The sequence below is a fragment of the Paroedura picta genome, chromosome 6 (assembly GCF_049243985.1).
Source record: "Paroedura picta isolate Pp20150507F chromosome 6, Ppicta_v3.0, whole genome shotgun sequence".
Classification (NCBI taxonomy): domain Eukaryota; kingdom Metazoa; phylum Chordata; class Lepidosauria; order Squamata; family Gekkonidae; genus Paroedura; species Paroedura picta.
This window is the reverse complement of record NC_135374.1, coordinates 56,878,856-56,896,535: the sequence shown is the minus strand read 5'-3', so window position 1 is coordinate 56,896,535 and position 17,680 is coordinate 56,878,856. Positions and strand designations below refer to the sequence as shown.

The 17,680-nt window shown below is 43.7% G+C and overlaps 1 protein-coding gene across 8 annotated transcripts in view; it reads left to right on the top strand.

Annotated features, from left to right (window-relative positions):
* Positions 1-11,696: 11,696 nt before the first annotated feature.
* GRIK1 (glutamate ionotropic receptor kainate type subunit 1) overlaps positions 11,697-17,680 on the top strand; it is a 201,555-nt gene continuing 195,571 nt past the window's right edge. The window contains exon 1 of one of the 8 annotated variants that reach the window (XM_077342508.1): positions 11,697-12,420. In XM_077342508.1, coding sequence (XP_077198623.1) covers positions 12,312-12,420 — 109 coding nt within the window. In that variant the 5' untranslated portion in view covers positions 11,697-12,311. Of the gene's footprint in view, positions 12,421-12,672; positions 12,916-17,680 lie in introns of those variants that run through there. The other 7 variants (XM_077342509.1, XM_077342505.1, XM_077342503.1 and 4 more) reach the window with 7 other exon arrangements.

The following is a 17,680-nucleotide window of genomic DNA, read 5'->3' as shown; positions in this document are numbered from 1 at the left end:
CTAACAATGATCTCGATGTTAGAAATCTCAATATTGGAGGGGATCCTCTGATGGATTAGTGGGAGAGCTGCCCTGGCCTCAACCATATGCCTGGCGGAAGAGCTCTGTCTTACAGGCCCTGCGGAAAGATGGTAGATCCCGCAGGGCCCTTAGCTCTTCTGGGAGCTCATTCCACCAGGTTGGGGCCAGGACTGAAAAGGCCCTGGCCGGGGTCGAGGCCAGGCAAACATCCCGTGGGCCCGGGACAACCAGTAAATTCATACCCGCAGAGCGAAGCAACCAAGCGGTCCCGCAGATAGCAACCATAAGCAACCAAGCGGTCCCGCATAATGGGCCTTTCAAGCCAAAGATGCATAAAGATTCCCTCAAAACTTTCCCACCCTCCCTCTGCCCCTTGTAGGTGACTCCAATGCCTACTTTGAGGTCATTCTCCTACACACCTTCTGCCATTTCTTCCCCCTTCATGAGTGATAAATCTCTGTTGCATATCCATTTAATTTTTTTATTTTGTATTAGTGAGATTAGTCTAGTGGTACAACTTTCTTGCTAAGCTTGTATCACATAGACCCATTATGCACGGGGGTTTTAGCGCACATTCGGGGTGGAATGGCGGCGACTAAAATCACGGATAACGCACGGAGCAGGCTGCAACCGGCTGCAGCTTCGGTGCATGCCGCCGAAAAAGCCGCGTCAGTGAAACGCGGAAGAAAGCGCAGCTTCCGGGTGAGCGGGGCGCAACCAGAAGCGGCGCCCGGATCGGCGCGTGCATAATCGGTTACTCTGGGTTTTGCCGCCGTCGCGCCCCGCCCCGTGTATAACCGGTATGCGTCGCGTCTTCCCCCTCCGCGTTTTCCATGTGACCCGAAATCGCCGTTTCGGCGGCCGTGCATAATGGGCCATAGGGAGGGTAAAAATTAGTAACATGGAAAGGTGTAAACATTGTGTGTAGTTTAAAGTCTTAAAAGTTGTGTGCACTCAGGTGGAGATGTGTCTTTGTACAAGTGGACATTTCATAAAAATCAGTAAAACCAGAGCAGGGAGGCTTGGAAGATCACAGCTCTCCTCCAAACCTTGAGGCAGAGTGAGTGAGAGAGTGAGAGAGAGTGCAGGGGACAGGCTGAGCACGGCTGGGCTACGATGGGCAGGACAATCCCTTTCTCCCCAGTGATGGTTTAGTCTAATGGAATAGAGTCTCTGCCTGTTAGCTGTTTGTAGAATCATAGAGTTGGAAGGGGCCATACAGGCCATCTAGTCCAACCACCTGTTCAATGCAGGATCAGCCTAAAGATAAGTATCTACTTGAAGACTGTCAGTGAGGGGGAGCTTGCCACCTCCTTAGGCAGTTTATTCCATTGCTGAACTACCCTGACTATTTTCCTGATATCTAGCCGATATTGTTTTCCACGAAGTTTAAATCCATTAGCGTGGGCCCTATCCTCTGCTGCTAACAGGAACTTTCCCCTGTCCTCTAAGTCAGGGGTAGTCAACCTGTGGTCCTCCAGATGTCCATAGATTACAATTCCCATGAGCCCCTGCCAGCGTTTGCTGGCAGGGCCTCATGGAAATTGTAGTCCATGAACATCTGAAGGACCATAAGTTGGCTACCCCTGCTCTAAGTGACAACCTTTCAAATACTTAATTACAGCACTCTTGTCCCCCTCTCAGCCTCCTCTTCTCCAGGCTGAACACTCCCGAGTCTCTCAGCCTTTCCACAGAGGGCTTGGTCCCCAGGCCCCAGGTAATTTTCGTCGCTCTCCTCTGAATCCTCTCAATTTTGTCCATGTCCTTTTTAAAGCAAGGCCTCAAGAACTGCACACAGTTAAAATTGTGCATGAGCTCGCTTGTTGTGAAGCCAGCTGCTCCCAGGTCTGTATCTTCTTGCTAATAAATGGATGCTGTTAAGATTGTACCAGTCTTGATACTTTGAACCTAAAAAGAGCTTGAGTAACTACCCTGTTCCTGATTTGCAAGTAAAAATGCACACCACATCCCTCAAGTTGCTTTAGGCATTGAAAAGACAAATACTAGCACAATGCAGATACCCATCTACTTCCCTAGAGATGCAGCCTGATGCACTTTTCCTCCCACACATCTAACTACCTTTTCGGGGGGGAGGGTCTGATCACATAGTCCCATCATAACATATAGTTTGGCCAATTAGGCCTACTTTAGATACAAAAATGATGCTAATAAGCATGACATAAATGCACTCTTCTGAACATGGGACTGATTTAAATTTCAAAAAAATAGGGCTGTCAACTGATTAAGGACCTCAGAAAGCCTCTTCAGTCCCAGAAGTGTCTTATCTTGCAATGTTTGTGCGTGAGTGTAGAACTGTTGAGCAGCACAAGTCCAAAGCTTCTGCATAGAAACAGGAATACAATTAATTGTGCAGTTATTAGATCCTAGCCAATGTGTCATTTTAAGTAGCAATGGGAATTTGGGATAACTTGTAATTTAATAAATTAAACTTTAACTCACTATTAAAAGAAAGTGGAATCTTTTCTTTTTTATTTCTTGTTCTGTTAAACAGAGCCAAAGCTGCCAAAAAAGTAAAACAATCACTGATTGTTACACCAAAACTGCGGATGCCCTCTGCAGAGAGATACCTCTCTCTACCATTATCTTCCATCAGTGGGTGAAAATCTTTTTGCTATGTTTGGCATTCCATCACTGACCCTCTGCCCTATGTTTTATGTTAAAAAAATATTTAAAAAAAAAACGTTTTCACTGTTTGCTGCCAGGGGGATCTTAACTGGATGGAAAGATGGAATAAAAAGGTTTTAATTAATTAATTAATTAATGTTCAAGATCAAGTACAGCAGTAAATTAACAGACATTTTCATTGATTAATCTTTGGCTTAAAAGCTGTCACTTCATGCTTTTGTATATTAAAAGGTAAAGGTAAAGGTATCCCCTGTGCAAGCACCGAGTCATGTCTGACCCTTGGGGTGACGCCCTCCAGCGTTTTCATGGCAGACTCAATACGGGGTGGTTTGCCAGTGCCTTCCCCAGTCATTACCATTTACCCCCCAGCAAACTGGGTACTCATTTTACCGACCTCGGAAGGATGGAAGGCTGAGTCAACCTTGAGCCAGCTGCTGGGATTGAACTCCCAGCCTCATGGGCAAAGCTTTCAGACGGCTGCCTTACCACTCTGCACCACAAGAGGCTCTTTTTGTATATTAGTGCTCCATAAAAGATCACAGTATTTGCAAGTTGACTACCACATGCACTTGTCTGGACTATTCTCATAGACAGTCTTAATGAATTTTTCTCCAGAACAGATTAACTCAGGGATCCTGCAAGTTTATTGCCTCCTTCTGGGCATACCGCAGGTGTCACCGAAGGAATGGGGGCTGGGGTAGGTGTGGATTTCCTGCACTGTGCAAAGGGTTGTCCTAGATCACCCTTGAGGTATCTTCCAACTCTTTCTTTCTATGTTTCTGTGTTCACACTGCGTATATATAAATCCAAATAAATATATAAAATAAATAAATAAATAAATATGCCTCGCAATCACATACATGGATATTCTCAAGAGGATCAGCTGACAGTCCGTGCAACTTGCAACTTAGCTATGCAAGGAGCTTCTTTGGCTCTTAGAACCTTTTCAAGCTATTCCAAAACATTTTACTAATGTACTGAATTAAATACTGGCAGTACAATGTATGAGTAAGCAAATGTGGCAGCTAGCCTGCTCTGAACACCATTTCACATGTAAAGCTTTGGGCACTGAAATTTGTTTGACACAGAAAAGGAGCACTAGTCAGCAAATGCTTGGAATTTCTTCTGACCCTGTTCACTACTTTTCAGGGTATGTCAGGCCATTGACCAAAGACAGGCAATTGAGAATGTGGTTTTAAGATTAAGCAAAACCTTAAAGCTGGTGCACAAATCTGTTGTCACTGTATACTAATTCTGGCTTTGAAGTCTATCTGGAAGTGTTGGTGCTGATCTCTAGCAGGTAAAGCCTCTCACCTGCAAATTTCTTAATGTTGCCTGTTGCTTTCAGAGTTATGAAATATGTGACACAGTTTATTTTGTCAACAAGGATTTGATAAAATTCTACATTTAAAACAAGCTGTGCATTTTATACTTCAATTCTGAAATCATATAAAGATACAGCCATGGGCTAAGTGGGCCACATGCCGAACTGAACATTGTGCCATAAATAAGGTGCGATTCTCTGTGTAAGGGACTGGAATGGGTAAGATTCAATCAGTCTTCACCTCATAAAAGAAGGCTAGAAGCTCGCTTATGATCCATTATTTATAGCAAACTAATCCTTTTCATTATCATCTGTAGAGAATCGTATCTGATTTATTACACCGATTTGTAACTCCTCCCTTTCCCTCTTTCATTTCTGTAACTTTCCTGATAAATAAAAGGAAAATTATTTTCTCTTCATTCTGAGAAGTGAACTCTGATTCACAAAAGCTCACACTGGGATAAATGTAGTAAGTCTTACGTTTCCACTGGACTTCTGTTTTATTTTTTGTTGTTTATTATAGCTCAGTTTCTGAGCTGGAACATCCCATAGTGAATTGTCTACTTCATATTGGCATTTCCCTGGGGATGCAAATAAGGGCCATAAGAGCCAAGCACCAAGACAATCTCTTCTGCCACTCACCCACTGCCAGTCACTACTCACAATCTGCCTAAGTTCATTTCTATCAGGTGGCTATCTAAGTTCTGCTTAAAAACTTCCAAAGAGGGAGAACCCACCATCTCCCAAAGAAGCCTGATCCAGAACTGCTCTGTTATGAACTTCTTCTGGATATTGAGTCAAAAATTCTTTTGAATTAATTTCAACCGACTGGTTCTGGTCCAACCCTCTGGGGCAACAGAAAACAACTCGGCTCCATCCTCTATATCAGTGGTCCGCACGTGTGCGCATGGTGCGTGTGCGCATGGTGCGTGTGCGCATGGTGCGTGTGCGCATGTGCGCGTGTGCGCATGTCTCACATGCACACGACACATGCACACATGGTGCATGTGTGCATGGCGCATGTGCACATGGCACATATGCGTATGCACAGTCCAGCCACACATGCACATTGCACATGCACGGCCCTGCTTCCCTCTTCCCCCTCCCACAGTAAGAAGCTTGCCAGGCCGCAAGCTTGCAGCCTGGGAAGTTTCTTACTGCGGGGGGGGGCGGGGAGAGGGAGCCGCGGCCTGGTGCCAGTCCACAGCCCGGTGGTTGGGGACCACTGCTCTATATGACATCCTTTCAAGCACTTGAAGATGATTATGGTATTGCATCTTAGTTGTCTTCTCTCATGTTCAGTGTATGGTCTACCCCTACACTACTGTCAAGACAGGTCTCCCCCATCCTATAATGATGCATTTGAGTTTTCCTTTCTAAATGCAGCACATTTATCACAATTGAAATTCATTTTAGAAGAAGAAAAAGAAGAGTTGGTTCTTATATGCCGCTTTTCCCTACCTGAAGGAGGCTCAAAGCAGCTTACAGTCGCCTTCCCATTCCTCTCCCTACCACAGACACTCTGTAGGGTAGGTAAGGCTGAGAGAGCCCTGATATCACTGCTTGGTCAGAACAGTTTTATCAGTGCTGTGGCGAGCCCAAGGTCACTCAGCTGGTTGCATGTGGGGGAGTGGGGAATCGAACCTGGCATGCCAGATTAGAAGTCCGCACTCCTAACCACTACACCAAACTGGCTCTAAGTCAGCTCAGTTTTCTGAAATAATGGACACTTCATAAATGCATTTGACTTGGAAAAGGTGGTACGACAAGGATGTATTTGATGACAGCTGCCACCCCCAAAACGGAATGAAACTTGTGTCCCTGTCATATTTTATGCAAATGATGATGTCGTTTTGTCTTGAACCGGAGTTGATCTGCAAAGGGCCTTGCATTCTTTCCTCAGTTACTGTTCCCAAGAAAGCCTGGTGATTAATTATCTGAAATCTAAGATCTTTGTTTTTACCAAGACCAGGAAATGAAACCCAGTGTTTAATCAATGGGTCCAAAATTGAGCAGTTTAAAGGCATTCTCTTATTTTTTTTCTCAACTGATTTATCTTGGGACCCAACCCAACTTAGAACAGTGTTCAACAAAGCACAACCATGTGCAAATGCTATAAACAGGTTCCATAATAAGGGGTGTGTGTGTGAAAGTATATTTTCAGAAGTGTGAAAGCCTTCAAACTGAAAGTGGTCCCTCTTATTTCTTATGACTCAGCTATTTGAATCAAAGCTCTCTCTTATTTATTTATTTAGATTTTTATACCACCCTTCCATAATATCTTTTCCCTCTTAATATAACAGTAAGGCGTGTTGGGGTGGGCTCAGTCCATGATGAAGAAGGGCAACAATTGGTCTCATGGCCCTGGACTGACAAGCAGAAGGGCCAATTGCGCCTTCCGATTGGCCCCTCACCAGGACAGACCAAAATTCCATCCAGCCAGGGGCAATCTGGAGAAATGGCTGTCAGTCTGCCCCTGACCACCAAAGGGAGAGGAGGTCAGTAGTGCTGCCAAGGGGGGTGAGGGTTGGACAGGCTGGGCTAGCCCTTTTCGTCCCAAGGCTGTCCTGTTATGTCCAACTGTAAATTGCCTCAGAACCCTGACAGAGCTGGCCGGAGGCTGCAGAGTGCTCCCCCTCCCCTCCCCCCCTTCAGGGCTGCTGCGAAGGAGCCTCTGACAGGCCCTGACTGAGGGGAGGGAGGCCTTTCCAAGAGCAACACAGGGGAACCTGGGGGCCTTCCTTTTGAGGGGGGGGACTATCCCCTTCTGCCAAACAGTTGGCTGACAGGGAGGCCACAGAAAAGCCCCTTTTCACTTAAAATACTGCTCTGGCCAGGGGTTAGACTCAGCCAAGCCATGTGTCTTTCTTCTTTGTAACTCTCTGCAGGTTTGAGGCCATTGCACAGCATTATTCTGCAGATGAAACTGGTTTTTTTGTCTCCTGTTTCATCTGTACAACAACCCTGTGCAGTAGGCCTCAACATTCAACCCCATGCCCTTACAGACTGGACAACTTCTCCCCTTCCTCTTCCCACTGCCAAGCTCTAGCACCCGTTGTATTCTTGGATACAATGGGCTTTGCCCCTAGTTGATATATGATACAGATCAACTTCTGGTGTAGTTTTTAAGAAAAATATTGAATATTCTTTGTTATATATCTAAGGCCCATTATGCACGGCCACTGAAACAGCGGCATGGAGAACGCGGAGGAGGAAGAAGCGAAGCAAACCACTTACGCAAGGGACAGAATGCAATGGTGGCAAAACCCAGAATATCCGATTATGCACGCGGTTACTCCGGAGCCGCTTCTGGTTGCGCCCTGGTCCTGGGAAGCTCCACTTCCTTTCGCATCTTGCAAACACAGCTTTTTCGGCGGCATTTTCTGCACCCGGTTGCCACCTGCAGTGTGCATAATTGGTGATTTTAGCTGCCACCATTCCACCCCGAATGCGGACCTTCCACTCCGTGCATAATGGTCCTAATGCTGTATTGTGAGCAAACTCTGCAAGCAAAAGCAATACAAAAGCCTTCAAACTGATACTAAAATTGTTCTGTGCTGAAGATGGCTGGCTAGCCACTCTTAAACAGGATACCCACAAATTGATACGGATAAAAGCCCTGGATAAGTAATTGACATTAGTTGGAATGTTGGCTAATCATATTTCTGTTCAGGTCAAATCCAAAGCATTTTCTTTGTTCAAGTAACTGATTATAGCTGTTTGATCTTAAGAGCCCACCAAGTTTGCTTACTCCTGTCTTTTAGTCTCTTTCTAACAAAATTTTTACTCCCTCCCACGTACTATTTTACTGTCCCAGGATACTGCAGAACTTTCTTATTTGCAAGATGGAATATTATACCTTAAATGGTTCTGCAGGAGAGATATCAAAATAGGCCTTATTACAACAGTATTTGCCTTTGGGGCCTTAATAAGATTGACACATCATTTCATTTTTTGCTTGAATGGAGATTTTTTAAAGAATATAATGGATCGTTATATTCTCTAATTGATCAATCATCCTCTTGCACCCTGGAAACTGGCTCATTAGCTAAGGATTTTAAGATCACTCTGTCAATAATAAAAATTAATTTGTCCTTGCATCCCAAAAATAAGGGATGAGAGTATTCTACCACTGCTCAAGATTTGTTTATCAATGAACTTCTAAGGGAATAAAAGGAAAGCAAAATTAATCAATGGGACTAGAGCCAACAACTCCCACCAAATTGGAGTCAATGGCTCTCTTCAACAAACTCTTCCTATGATGAAAAGAGACTTCTTCCACTTAGCAGAAGGAAATGATTGGATCCAACCCAATACTCTGACATTTTGAGTGATGAGAAGGACATGATACAATTGTTAGTAAACTGCAATATTAAGATAGCACTATTTCTGGATCAATATGGCTGGCTAGAGACTTTTAACTTCCATTTCCTAGCAGTGACAGGAAGGGAAGCAATTGGTGGCTTGCCACAGGGTTGGCACAAAGACATAGGTCATGAATAGAAGTAAAAGATAGAACTTCAAGATATAGGAATGTTTAACAGCTTTGGCAAAGTTGTTTGTTTTTTCTTTCTCTGTCTTACAGATTGTTTGTATGTCAGGAAGTGTAGGTTCAGACACAGCCAAAGAGAGAAACATACTATTTTGTGCCATGCATCTTATCCCTTTGTAAAGGTTCAGTGAGTTCATGATGCTGGTATGTCACACACATTTCCCCACAGGAAAGATATAAACTCACTTCCAGATATTCTTAACTATGGGGAAGGTAGAAATGACAATTGTTTACTTGTTTCTCTTTGGTCTCTCTCCACTCCCTTGATTGAAATGTCATGAACCATGCCTTCTCCCATTCCATGTGCTTCTGAGGAGCAAGGTAAATGCTGGAAGACAGATAAACAGATGGCAAGTGGAAGGAAGATGTTGGAACATCACATGTGGTCTCTTACCTCACTGTGGATGGGCATATGCACCGATGGGATCTGAAAACAAGTGGTGATCTGCTGTATAAATCTCTGAACAAATCTTACATTTGATTATTCACTCGGCTGACTTTGAAATAGCCTACACAACAATTAGCTTATATTCATCTAATTGCAGCTTTCCTGAAGCCAGTGCTAAGGAAGACTACATGTGCTTAAAGTGCAGAGTGGGTTTAGTAAGTCATAATTTTGCATAGGATTGCACTGCTGATGGTAATTCAGTTCAGATTGTTCCTAATTGGGTGACCAAAGATAGTTCAATACATTTACAGTTCAAGCCTTGACAGAAGCCTTTTTGTACCATTTGAATAGCTCTAGTGTTTGCTTTTGAAAATTATATCACAGAAATGTGTGTTCAGGAGCTGGCACTCAGTAATGTATTTCCTGGGTTTTGTTATACTGATTTGTGTGCTTATACTTTGCTTCCAGTTTGTAGGCATTTACATGATTTTAGAAGTAAAATAACTTACTGGTACGGCCAATGCATTTTCCATTCCAATTTTGTAATTTTCTGCTTGAGGAACATTGCCTTGTGTCAATGAACTGGAGAGTATGGTGACTGACTTTTAAATTGATACTTGTTCATGCATCCCCATTACAAATCAAGGCAGGAGAGAGAAAATAAAAAATTGTTAATCATCAGTTGACCATATTCTGCCACAGAGCACAAGACTGCACATGCTAGAAGCTGATGAATGTTCTGCTATAGCCCCACTGTTTCATTTGATCATAACGTCAAAGAATTCACAGGTAATTTTCTGTTAAGTACCTGTAAACTGTTTTAAAGCAGTACACTCTCAGGGTATTAACTGCCAGTCTTAATTTCAATCATAACACTACAGCATTTGACCCTTCTAGCCAGCTAGAAATCCTGGATAGTATTGTAATATATATTTTTAAAATTTCAACATAAGTACAATTTGCCAGGTACCTCCAGACATCCCTCCAAAAGTGGGACAATCTGGTCACCTTAGTAAATACCTAAGCTAGGAGTAGCTGTTTATAGGATTTGCTACAACAGTCTTTGGCTGGCTGTAATGGTATTCAGTTTAAAAACCATATATACCAGATTCTCTGATAAGAGATGGTTCTCGTAAACTGAAATCTCCAGTTGAAAACAATTTGAAATTTGATGTCCCTTGATAAAACCATGCAGCAAAATGCATCAGGATTGATTAAGAATTCTGCTTATTAAAGAATGTATTGAAGATTGAAGACTCCCTGGATGACCATTTAGTGCCTTATCGCTTGTTCCTTGTTTGGTTCCCCCCCCCCCCCACACACACACATTTTATTTTTGCTTTTGCTGCTAAGACACAGGCAGATTCTTTCAGAATGCGCTCTCTCTCTGAATCAGAATAAACTCCCTCCAGCACACAGCTACTATATCAATTCCTTCTCAGCTGTTGCAATCAGAGCACTTGGAGCTGCCTGTTGCTCAAGCTCTCTCTCTCTCTCTTAGTGAGGAAATGTATCCCTTCGCTCACTGTTACTTTGACTCTTCAGCACTTGGAACTTTACTATTATAGTGCTGTTCATCACTATGACCAAGGGAAAGGTAAGATGGGCTTAATGAAAAATTCCTTATTTTCCCCATGCAGAAAATATGGCATCATTGAATATATACACTCTACTACAATTGTACTGACACTTGCAACTGTCATAAAGGAAGAAGAGGGTTTGGTATTTGGCTTGTATTTAAATGTTAGGATTAAGTTTCTAGCACTAATACACCAGCTTTTTCCATAGAGAAGCATACATAAAAGCCAGTTATCAATGCCCAAACTTGAGACTCCATCAGTATTCCTGTGACATTTGGCTCCATGGAGACTGTCCTCTGTAACTAGGCAAAAACAAAATCCATGAAATACCTTTTATTAGGGCCAATAAAAGAACATAAAACACTTTCCAAGCTATCTCCAGAAATCTTCCAAAACAAAAAGGGCTGAGTCAGTATGCAGATTTAAATCGGTGCTTGGATCCATTTAATGCTGTTGACATAAGCACCATGTAACTGAAATCTGTATGCCTTCTCAGAATTTCACACAGGAAAGAGACAGGGCAAAGCCTTAAGACTACAGACGGAGAAACCTCTCCTTTCCTCCCTTCTTTTAGCATACAGCCTCATGAACAATACTGGAGAACTTGGAAGCCTTACATGTCAAGATGTGTTATTTTGGGTGGTCCTGCTAGAAGGGATTTTGCTTTGGACCAATATTGCTACATTCAGATTCTTAGATTTATACACATCGTTGCAATTCATGGTGTCCTATCCAGAAGTTTGCTTATGAGCTGGGCTGGTGCAATGGATGTGGTGAAGAAGATGGCAGCATTGGCCATCACACACCCTAACTGCAGTTTGGCAAAACCTTTCCTATGCCAAACTGGCCATCATCTCTACCCGACATTCACCAGTTTCTGAACCAGGCTTGAAAACAAGAGAGGTGTCTTGCTTGCCATACACTGGAAGGGAGTGGCCCTTGGAAGTTTCCCTGTTGCTTCTATGGCCGAGTTCTGCTGCTGATTCCCAGAACCACGGCAAAGAACCGATCAAAGCCGAGATTTCTAAAATGAAATGCATTCTGATCCTACAGGGTTGCTCAGCGGTGAGAGGAAGGCACTCTGCACACGCTCCGATGCATTCACTCGTCACCACCTCATACCTCCCCACGCTGGGCTGGCTTCCGAGAGGCCCCAGGAAAGATCCCGATGACTGCGGAGAGACACCGAGGGATCTCCCAGGAGAGGCAGAGGGAGGATGACGTCACCGGGGATTAGCGTCCACTTTCGTCGGACTGGCCCGTTGCAAGTTGCCCCCGACAGCAGCGCCCGCCCTGGCCACTACGGCGGCGAGAGGAGCCGGGAGCAGCGCGTCCGTCGGGTGTGGAGGCGAGGGGCAGCGAGGAGTTTCGCTGGTGCGCGGGAAGGAGCCGGGGAGCGGCGCCCGGGCTCCCACCCTGCCCCGCGCTCTTCCCCGGGGCTCGGGCGAATGAGGGGGCCGCGCCGGGCGCTTCGAGCGGCCACTTTGCCACCGAACGACTCGCTGCCCTGATCTCCGGCGCGAGCCTCTCTCCTGCCGGGCGAATGATGGGCTAGAAGGAGGGGAGGTCCCGGGAGATCGCAGCGGCTCCCCGAGGAGCCCGAGCGCCAGCTCTCCCGTGTGGTGAGCACCAGCCCTCTCCCCGCGGGGTCTCTCCTTGCTTACCATGAGCAAGAAGCCCAAGAAAGCATGAGGGGGGCCAGCCCCAGCCCGAGCCCGAGCCGCTGATGACTGAGGGCGAGGGAGCGTGGCCGAGAGGCCGGAGCATGAAGTGAGGGAGACGGAGCCCGGGGACTCTGCCATGGATGCCGGCACGAGGGGACTCTGCCTCTGCCGCCGCCGCCTCCTCCTCCTCCTCCTCGCCCTTTGTCTAGGCATCCCGCGGACTTCCCAGCAAGTGCTACGGATCGGTATGTGCGGGCCAGGCGGCGGCGGAGGGGCAGGGCAGGGCTGGCTGGCTGGGGTGTGTGTGTGTGAGGGGGGGGGGCTTTTTTTGCTGAATGGAGCTGACGGGTCTTACGCAAGAAAAGTATAATTTTTTTTTAAAGGGAGGGGGTGGGTGGGCGAGAAGCACGCACAGAGACGGTGATCGGTGGTGACAGTCCCCCCGCCGAGAGAGCGCCGAGAGGAGAAAAAGAGCCCTGGCCGATTTGCGTGCATGCCACTTCTCGGCACACGCATCCCTCGGAAGACTCGCCCGTTGCCTCCGGAATTGCCTATTCAGGTCCGCAGTGTGAAATGAATGGGCTGGGCACAGTCCGAGCCCTGCGGTGACATGCAGGCAGCAGAGGGGAGCGCGGTGACCGCTGGCTCGGGGAGACCCTTGCCAGGTGCTCCTTTCATCTGTGGATTGTCTCCGGGATCGCCCCTTTCCCTCCAGCCTCTTGGATTGAGAAAGTTGGCAGGTAGATCAAGCCAGGGAAGTTCTGTGTGTGCCTGCTTGTGTGTGTGTTTGCATGCCTTTGGAGCTTTTCAAGGCAAATGGCATTCCTTCCTTCAAAAGTTTCCTTTGGGTTTCTGTGCTGCTCTGCTTCCCTCTCCAGAATATCTTAGTAGAGATTTAGAGATCAGCCTACCTGGTGGAACATAAACAGGACTGAGATCTGTATTCCCACTCTGGTATTTAAAACGTGTTTGTGTGTCAAGCCAGTGAACATAATTTGATGTCATGGTAAATTGATTTTAATAGTTGTATCCTGTAGTAATGGCAATGTGTGTGTTGGAATCCTTAGAGTTAGTTGTCTCATCTCAAATAGCAGGAAATGAAAGAATATGCTCCTGCATATGTACCCCATGTCACCACTTTACTCCGCACTATAGATAAGTAAAATCTTGTAGAATTAGTAAAAAGCTATAAACCACTCAAAGGTGTCAAAGTGAGGCCTTTTAGATCTTGGCTGTGCTCATATTGACATTCATTTCATTGAGGGGGGAGGATTAACGTAAGAAGGTTAGGCTAGAAAATAAAACCTTGAATGAAATATGTGGCATTTAAAATAATGAAATACATGTTGGCAGAAAATGGTGTAAATGTGAGAAGACCAATTATTCTTTCTAAAACTGTGACACCAAAGAAACAAGAGAAATGACCTAAACAAACAAGCCAGAAAGTAATGAGATTTCTTTGTTCATTATGAAAGAGCTGGAACTAAACATGCAACATGAAGATTATATAGTATTTTTGTTCCACTGGTTGGCAGTTTGATTGCTTACCACAAGCTGGCCCTGTATAACCCTCGCTTGGCAGAAATATGCCACAAACACTGTACGTGTGTGTTGGCTTTGAGACTGATAACTGAGGGGAAAACTTTGCTCCATGGAAACCAAGCAAAGTTTGCAGGAAATGTTTTTTCCTTCAGTGAGTGGGCTTCTTGTGTCAGTTACGCAAGACAATGAATACCAAGTATAAAGAGTGAAGTCAAGTCGGAAATAAAATGAAATGTGAAATAGAATTGCTGACCACATTGTTGTTGTTGTTCTGTTTCAACCATAAACTAAGTTGATCTGACAGTCTACAGAAACTTGCCTTTTAGCAAGGAATATCAGGCACTGTCTTATATACATGCATTTCATAATTCTGAAGATGATTCTGTTACAGTGTAAATAAGATCTATCCATAGATATGCATCCATGAATCTGCTCCACTATTTCTGTTTATTTATGTCTTATATACATGCATTTCATAATTCTGAAGATGATTCTGTTACAGTGTAAATAAGATCTATCCATAGATATGCATCCATCTGCTCCACTATTTCTGTTTATTTATTTACGCCATTTACACATTATATTTCACTTACCTCCCCAGTGAGGACCCAAAGTGACTTAAAACATTCTTCTAGCACTGAATTTAATGCAAGGGTATTCCCATGTTAACAGGACAGGCTATTTAATAGCGCGTGTAATTTCTCTCTCTTCTCAAATACTGCTTTATAATATGGGAGCAGTGTGCATGTTTCATCTGTTAAGGAAACATATGTGGCAGGGATAAATTTATTTGATATACAAAGAAACAGTCCTTGAATTCATATCTTTGATACTTTATTTATCAAAAACTGACAAGTACTTATAAGATTGGGTAAGGCTCTACAAGTTCCCATAATTTACGGAAACAGAGCATGATATACTGATTTGAAAGTGGTTTGGAGGCATTTTGTTCTGCAAAGACTTTGTGTGCAATCCTGCTTCTGAGAAACCTAACCCCGATTCTGAGAATATGTCTGCATTTATCTGTATGAATAATCCCATAAAATCAGTGGATTCCATCTAAAGTTTAGTTTAGATACCTAATGATGATCAATCCGCACAGTGTATACATGGTTTAGAACACACATCACAAATTTAACTAGTTACATGTAATTTATTCACTGGTGTTTGAGTGGAGAAGATGCCTGATGAAGAACTGTAAACTAGCTGTCCAAAAAGATGGTTCTGCTTAACTGCAATCAAGTTCAGTACTGCAGCTAAAGCCTCTAGCTCCTTCTTGGGAAGCCAAGGATTCTGTTTTGTGCCTTGGAAAATCCTGATCCCTTCTAGGTGATGACACGGATAAACTGTGACCTTTGTATTTCTCATTAGCTGGAAAGGCCTGTTTAGGATTTTGGGGAAGAAGGCAGGCAAGAACTCTGAATATTTCCTTCTCCACCTCCCCACAATAATTTGTTTGGCATAGCCAATTGATGTAAAAGCCGTGGATAAATGCAGGCACAGAAATGCTCGTAGCAGTTTAGGCTTGGGTTCCAGACTCTCTCTTGTGATGTATCAACAAAAGTTGATAGGTATCAGGTTGATTGCTTGATCTTACATACGTTAGAAATATGGCAATGAACTTTAAGAATAAGGTGTTAAGAAAAGGAAAGGTTGTATTCTATTGGATTTCTTATATTCAGTATCACATGGAACTGTCAAGTAACTACGCTGGCATAAGAGTGCCCTGCTATCAAGATTGGATCACTATTAATTTATGTAATTCCATTAAAGATATCATAGGAAGGATATCATGTGAATGGGGAAGATACCATGTTATTAACATTTATCATCTATCAATCATCTATCAATCTATAGATTTATGTGCCACCCTTCCCCAGAGGCTCAGGGTGGCTTACAACATTTCATAGAATAAAACAATAGTTAAAACATTTTAAACATATTAAAACAATCTAATACTCTACATTTAAAAATCAGGGAACTCACCACTTTCTCTCTGATAGGAGAGAGGGGGAGGCAAAGTGCTTTGCTGTTGGAATAGTAGTGGTGTTCAGATTTGTGTAAGTTTTAGAGTGTAAACTATAGAGATTCTATCTTTTCCTTCCTAATTATGAATCCCAGTGAACTGATCTCTGTGCATTGTTTTCTGGAATAAGTCTTGACCTACTTGTCCCTTTCTCTTCCATATGTGGGTTTCTCCAAGGCTTATGGATATAACTTTGAAACTATAATGACAGCCTGCAGTGGAGTCTTCCTGTTAAATGGAACATTCTGAATCATTCTGAATCTATATTCTTCTTAAGTAATGTATTATAAAGGTAGAGGTCTGGTTGCTCCAAGAATTTCAAAGTGTTGCCATTTGTTCCGTGGTGCCACCATATCATTATCCCTGAAGTCAAATTGTTTTTTGACATTTTAATTTTTGAAAAAATCTTTATATCCTGACATGTGTGTTTAGCCCAAGGCAGCTTATAAAACCTGATCAAAAGACCAGTACATAGTTAAAATATAGAACTGTAGCCTGAAAAAATGCAGTGTCTACTGGAAAAAAAATGGGAACTATGTATCTCAACTTATGAATCCACCCTTTGAGTGAGACCTCACTAGAATGGAAGCTGTCAGTTTTGGCACTTTCTTGACTGACTTGGAAGGAGCATTCTAGGAGACTGAGAATGAACTGAGGGAAAACAAGATACACATTGGAGTAAGAACTGAGAAGTGGAATTGCTATGAGGAACATAATTAATACATTGGTTGGTAGTTTCACAGGGAAGTGACTCTTCATATATGTAGGTCCCAGATTTTGAAAGCTTTAAATAAAAGAACCTTGCATTGAACCTTTGAAGCCAATAGGCAACTAGTGCTGCTTAGTGTAAGATGCAGAAAATGACTATGGATTATAAGGTGTACAACTACATTGTGAATGAGTTGTGGCTTCTAAAGTGCCTTAAAGGGTGGCCCAACATAAAGCATATTGCAGTAATCTAATGCAAAAACTGTAGAAGCCTGAACCAGCATGATGAGGTCATTTGGGTCTAGAGGGAAGGCTGCTGACAAATCAAATGTAAACGAAAAAAGGCAATCCCAGCAACAGCTCCAAGCTGTTTCTTTATCAGCGGTGTTTGGTCCAAGAGCATCCCAAGCTACATAATCCAATAGAGACATCCAGTGTTGGCAGATTAGTCCTCACCAGGATGTAGTTATTAATAATATTCACATTTTTAAAAGCCCTAAATTCATGTGATTTTATAAACCCTTCATCTTGCAGCAGTTCCTCCTTGTTATTTTTACTTCATAGAGAAGGCAATGAGATGATGTACCCCCCCTCCATAGCTATGTATGTATTTAATTACAGTAGAGACATTTTCAAAAAGAATGGACATCAGTATGAATATTATATGCATTTACATATGCTCTGCTAAAGATTGCTTTTCATTTCTGTTTTCTGTATAAATTTTTCTTAGAAAATGCATTGTTCATATTAAATTAATGTAAAATGCATTGACACGAATCATACTTCAGGGGAAATGAAAGGCTGAACAGTGTGGTCCTGTCTCAAAGCAATGCGTGTACCATCTACTAGAATGTACTTTTGCACAAAGCCCATAGAAAATGAATTTGTGAGGTTCCACAAGAGAACTTGCCCAAGAAGTTAAGTTACTTGTGGAGTCCCACAAGGAGCGGTCCTCTCTCCTATCCTATTCAACATCTTCATGCGCCCTCTCGCACAGCTGGTACGGAAGTTTGGGCTGGATTGCCATCAATATGCCGATGACACCCAGCTCTTCCTCCTGATGGATGGCCGTCCCCTGACTCTCCCCCAGAAGCATTAGCCAGCTGCCTGGAAGCAGTGACGAGATGGCTCAAGCAGAGTCGTCTGAAGCTCAATCCTTCAAAGACGGAGGTCCTGTGGCTAGGTAGGAAGGGCCCATGCGAGGAAGCGCGCCTGCCTACCCTGGATGG